At 42.6% G+C, this 6,000-nt stretch overlaps 1 protein-coding gene across 1 annotated transcript in view; it reads right to left on the bottom strand.

Moving 5' to 3' along the window:
- Positions 1–1,297: 1,297 nt before the first annotated feature.
- Cipc (CLOCK-interacting pacemaker) overlaps positions 1,298–6,000 on the bottom strand; it is an 18,994-nt gene continuing 14,291 nt past the window's right edge. Inside the window, exon 3 of the mRNA XM_013013493.1 lies at positions 1,298–2,493. Within this exon, the coding sequence (XP_012868947.1) occupies positions 1,571–2,493 (923 nt within the window). The 3' untranslated portion in view covers positions 1,298–1,570. The remainder of the gene's footprint in view (positions 2,494–6,000) is intronic.

Here is a 6,000-nt window from a genome sequence, read left to right on the forward strand (position 1 = left end):
CTACAGTACCATGCAGACTCAGAGGACGCAAAGAGAACGGGCCAAGAGAAAAGTCTGGTTAGAGACATACTTGCTCTGATTTTGGAAAGTCTTTCAGGAAGCAAATGAATGGTAGGGTGATGATTCCGTTAGTCACAACGGTCTAGAGGTTTACCCAGTTATTTATTTTCTAAACTCATCATATCTACATCATGTGTCTGTGAGCACAGTATGGGAAATCTCAGCATTCCAAATGATGTTCTAGAGCTGCAGTTACCTAGTAAATAGGATCATTAACTTCTGACTTCACAAAACCTCAAGTGCATTTTCCTTACAGACTGCCATGAAAACTTATCGAAGGAATTTATACTGAACAAAGTTCTCCAGGGGATGAAAATTTTAAAAGAAGGTATAAAATATTTTGAGGTTACTACTTAGGCATCTCATGGCTGATAAGATAATGCAGAAAAGAGTGTGTATCATCTGGAAATTCTCCTCATTCTCCATCTTGAGACAAGAATCAGAGAACCAACATGATACCCTTGGGCATGAAACCAATAAAACACTAACACATGAAAGAGGCGCAAGATGATCCCACAACTTTCTCCATCACCATGACATGGCACAGACAAAAACAGGAAATGGGTGAGAAGAACGCTTTCCAATTTTGATGATCTTCTATAACCTGAGGGTGATTTTGTACAATTCAAAGTTTACAAGCATAACCTTTTCTTTCTTCTAAAAACAAAAGGGGGCAAACCAAAAAGGTGGCAGCAGAGAGGTAACCTACACCAGACCCTCAGGAGCCACTAAGGCTATCCTTGAGTTTTTCAGACATAAAACAGCTCAAGAATCTCCCAGCTGCTGACAGGAAAATGCTGGCCATGGCTACTATCTTCAGTCTCTCAGTCAAAGATCAGTTCATCCACTATATTTCCAGATGGCACTGAATCAATCTCATACTGTAAGTCTGAAGCCTTTTGCCTACTCCCTAAAGTGAAATCTGTATGATTCAAGTGCAGGAGGCAGATGGTACTACTCTTCCTATCCTCCACCTTCAAGTTGAAGAAAACCAAGTTAAATGTAATTAAGTGCTTGTACCTGTGCCCAGAGCAATTTAGGTTTCGCCCAACTGGTGCAATGTCCTGTGGAATGCAAACACACCTCCTCTTATTTTTGTCTATGACTGAAACAATACAAGGGAGGATCCCTAAAGGGACCTTGCATCACTGCCCAGAATGCTCATCCATTTTACTTACTGTACCTTGATCCAGTTAGTAAGTGGGATGGTGGGAGGTACCAGCCAGAAATGCCCCCCACCCCACAGTCATCTCTCCTCCTTTGCCCTATGATGCAGCTAAGTGTCTGCCAGCTAAGGAAAAGACTCAAGGACACTGGGAACCAGACATCCTCAGTGGAACGAAGACATGCATGGCCCACGCATGGACTACAGGTTAAGACATCAGCCAGGGGCTGGCATGTGGTTTCATGAGTGAGTTTAGAAGGAAATGCTCTAATGTATGGGAAACATGTGTGAGTAACAGCAAGAATGAAAAGAACCACTCAGATAACAGGAACATAAGCCCCTGTGCTATATGTCGGGGTGATCGGAGAATGCATCTAGGTCACTGCCTAGATGACTGGATCCAGATGTTAGAGATGCCTGCAGCTTAGCCCAGGCCTGAGGAGCCCTGCTCTTGGTGGCCTCTAGAAAAAGCTGGGTTTGTTCCTTCAGCTGGTCTAGCTCCACCTGAGTTGCCTGATTCTGACGAATCAATTCTTTCGTTTTCAAAGTGATCTCCAGAAGGCCAGACTTGTGCAGGACTACAAGGGTGTTGTGAAAGCGCCTGTGTTTGTTCTGCTGCTGCTCCGGGAAGACCTCTGGGCTGCGGCAGAGGTGCTCGGCAGCCCACAAGGGTGAGCTGTAATTTGCTGACAGTGGGGAGAGGGGAGAGCTGCTCTCTAAGCCATGCAGAGTACTGTCAGCAGCACAGATGGGGCTGGCCGGGGATGCAAAGGTCAGACTGGGAGCTTTAGCCACATGACTGCTGGACACTGGCTGAAGAGTCTGTGGACTGCCACCTGCCACCAGGGAGGGCACACCTTGCGGAGCTGAGTCCTCGGCGAGTTTGGTGCTGGGGGGTGCTGGAGTGGAGGGATTGGATAGTCCAGTGCCAGCTTTGCCTGGCTCCCTGGAAGGCAAGCTGGACCCTGGTCTCTCAGTACAGATTTTCTTCAGCATTCCACTTGCTCCTCTTTCTTCTGAGTTGAGGGAAAGGCTCCTTTTGCCTGGGTGGGGGGCTATTTTGGCGTAAGAATTCAGAATGGGTAAATAGTTTCTGGAGTCTGACTTTCTCTCGTTTGCGTGACGTGGGCTGACCGGCGATGGCACAGGTGGATGAAGGACAAAGACCTGTGGCTGTGCCGAGATCACTTCGAAGGAGGGTTGGACAGTCCAAGACTGGAGCTGGGAAGAGCTGCTGCCCTGCAAACAAAGGAGAGAGCAGCTTCTCACTGAGGATGGAGGGTGCGGCAAAGGCAAAGCAAACAGCTACTTGAAGACAGAGATGTTTCACGTTCTGTGCTTCCCTCACCTGAAGGGGAGGTTCATAGAGGATGGAGCTCCAAAACCCACTTATATCTAATGCCACTTTTCTTGCCCTAACTTTCCCTAAGGAAAACTTGAGGGAATAGCTATTTTTATTCAAATGCTATCACTCAGAAAAAGAAACTCTGGGCAGGTGAAGTAATGACATAGTTGAGGGCACAGCTGAGACAATAAAAATGTGGAAAGTACAACTTCCTAGTAAAAGGTGCTAAACTTAAGGTTATGTTTTCTTGTTTTTGAGGGTACTGGGGTTTGAATTTAGAGCCTTATAATCGCTAGGCAGGTACTCTACTACTTGAGCCATGCCCCTAGCATTGAAAACTTTTACTCAAAATTTATATCTTAGCAGAAGCCTGTGGGCCCATTTTTGAGGCAGAGAAACCCAATAAACATCAAACTATTTAAAAGAGAAATGGCTGCCATGTGTTAGTGATACTTTTAGCTGACGTGGTGTAAAATGCTTACCCCCATTTAGGGGTGGTGTTGTACCACTTGAGCTATACTTCTGGTTCTGACTTTTGGCTGGAGATAAAAGTCTCACAGGCTTGTCTGTCTGGGCTATTTTAAAACTGTCATCTTCTGATCTCATCCTCCTGAGTAGTTACAATTACAGGCATAAGATATGGGTACCCAGTATTGGTTTTGTTGTTGTTTTGAAACAGGATCTCAAAAGAAACTCCTGATCCTCCTACCTCAGTTGTCCTAAGTACTAGAATTACAGGCATGCACTACCACACCCAGCTTTCTAAAACTTGTCTTAACAAAAGATTATACTGCCTTCATTGTTTCTCTCTGAAAATACAGACTTTATTTTTGAAGTACTGATTCAGATGAAATAAACAGAACATGGTTATATGTCTCCAATATTTGAAAGCCAGTCCAACTCCAACCCAGTCTCAAAGACTGAAATGTAGATGAAAGTGGGCAGAGAGTGAGCCTGACAGATCCTCATCCTTGCTGGTGATGCGTGGGTATGTGACTTGGCTCAAGTTCCTTATGTGCTCTTTTCCCACACGTGCACATGCACACTATTTTGCGCAGGTTTTGGCTTCTTAGATACTGGGTTGGGAATTGGACCAAATATAACTCCTTTCCTGTGCAAACATCAGCATGATGTAGAAAGCCCGTTCTGGAGCCCTCTTGGCATTCAAATATGGCTGGCATATAAAAATAAAGCAATGAAGGCTCAGAAGCAACCTTTCTCTGTGGGTTTCAACATTTTTCTCTGGCTCTCAGAGGAGATCCAAAATCAGAGATCTTTTAATGTAGAGATCACCCAAGGTCAGCTCAGAAGCAAAACTTCAGGCTATTCCCCCAACTATCTAAAGCAATTTGTAATCTTCTTTCTCAAGAAGACTTTACTGGATCATTCCTCTTGATGCTGTTGTTAATTTGTTCTAATTGTTAGAGTTTACAAATTGAATTATTCTAGTTAAAATCATCTGAGGGAATACAGAACAAAATATTAGAGCTGAACAGAACCTGAGAATCATTTCATAGGAAGCCTCAGGTCAAATAAACAAAGCTCATGGTGGCTAAGTGACTGTGTACAAAATAATACTGTCTAATGGCAGAGCTGGAATCAAATCTTCAAAAGAAAAATTCCTAAAATTAAGCAGTAATGATCAAGACATTACATGATATGGAAAAGTTAAGTCCATTATTTTAATTTTAGAGCAGAGTGCATTCTACAATGTTGAAGAAAAAAAACCTAGATATCTGCATACCAATGCCCCTGGTGGCACTACTTACAACAGCCAAGCTATTGAATCAGGCAAGGTATACAACATCTGATGAATGGATAGAAAAAAAATGCAGGGAGTATACATAATGGAGTATTATCAGCAATAAAGAAGAATGAAATCATGTCTGCAGGAAAATGGAGGGACCTGGAGATTATCATGTTGAGCAAGACAAGTCAAACTCAGAATGTTTTTGCTCATATTTAGAAAATAATGATGATGACAATGATGATGATGACAACATGATTGTAAAAGGGGAGCTTGGGGGCGGGGAGAAACCAGTGGGAGTGGAAAGAGGAAAAGAAGAGGTTGGTGGGGGTATAAAAATGATGGCAGTACTTAAGACATATATCCATATATATGTATATACATATATATGAATATATGTATATACATATATATGGATATATGTATAAATATATGGGTACATGTACATATGTACAAGATATATAAATACACATATATCATATATATTTTCTATATATACATATATACACAGAGAGAGAAAGACACACACACATATATAAATGCTAAAAAGTATTAAAAGAGGAATGAGGGGGAGGATTAAAAAAAGTAACATGGAGCTGGTAGTGTGGGTCAAGTAGTAGAGTACCTGCCTAGTTCAAACCCCAATAACACATGCGTGCATGCGCACATGCACACACACACACACACACACAAAGAATATAGGTTTGGTGAATGTGATCAAAGCACATTATATGGATATATGCAATATTACAATGAAATCCCTTTGAACAATTAATTTAGGCTAATACAAAACAATAAAAATGAAAGTAAATTAAATTCTGGGGTGCCACTTGTCATTCAGGCCTATCTCCTGGCCAGCCTGTCTCTGTCTATAGAAGAGCCTCTGTGAGAAAAGCCTCCTCACTCTTGAGTGTGGGCCTCTTGCACCTCCTGAAGCTGTCAGCCCGCCTGCCACAGAACAGCTATCAACACAGGGACGCAAGGAGAAAGAGTGAGTAAGAAGAGGGTCAGAGGAGAGGGAGGAAGAAACACAGGGAACAGAGATCCCCAGAGGCATGGGGCAGACTGATTTGGGACCACTTCCTATCTCTTTACTCTCCTTTCCTTCAAAGAGGATATGATTTACCAAGTAAAATCTTCTAATTCTTTTTCTGGAACTCACTAAGGTACCTTGTTCAAAATCAGTTTGTAGCCAGGAGTTGGTGGCTCACACCTATAATCCTAGCTACTTTGGAGGCTGAGATATGAGGATTGCAGTTCCAAGCTAACCTAGCAGGAAAGCCTGTAAGACTCTTACCCTCCACTAAAGTCCCAAAAAAGCTAGAAGTGGAGCTGTGGCTCAAGTAGTAAAGTGCTAGTTTTGAGCAAAGGGACAGCACCCAGCCCTGAGTTCAAGTCCCAGGACTGGCACCAAAAAGGAAAAAAAATGAGTTGCATTCTTCACAAATAATCTTAATATTTAAGGCACTAGGTTTCTTGTCATACCGCAGTCATACTCTGCTAATGTCTGACCTAAGATGGGAGGGTTGACAATTAAGCTAGACCTCTAATTGCACAATCTTTAAGTAGCCTTGTCAACATACCATGCAAGACCTGGGCTATATTTTCAGAGTAAAGTGGCACACATTTAAATGTTAAGTCAATTTCATTCCTCTTGATTTCTTTACTCCAACTCTATCAAAT

The sequence above is a fragment of the Dipodomys ordii genome, unplaced genomic scaffold, assembly GCF_000151885.1.
Source record: "Dipodomys ordii isolate 6190 unplaced genomic scaffold, Dord_2.0 Scaffold2, whole genome shotgun sequence".
Classification (NCBI taxonomy): Eukaryota; Metazoa; Chordata; class Mammalia; order Rodentia; family Heteromyidae; genus Dipodomys; species Dipodomys ordii.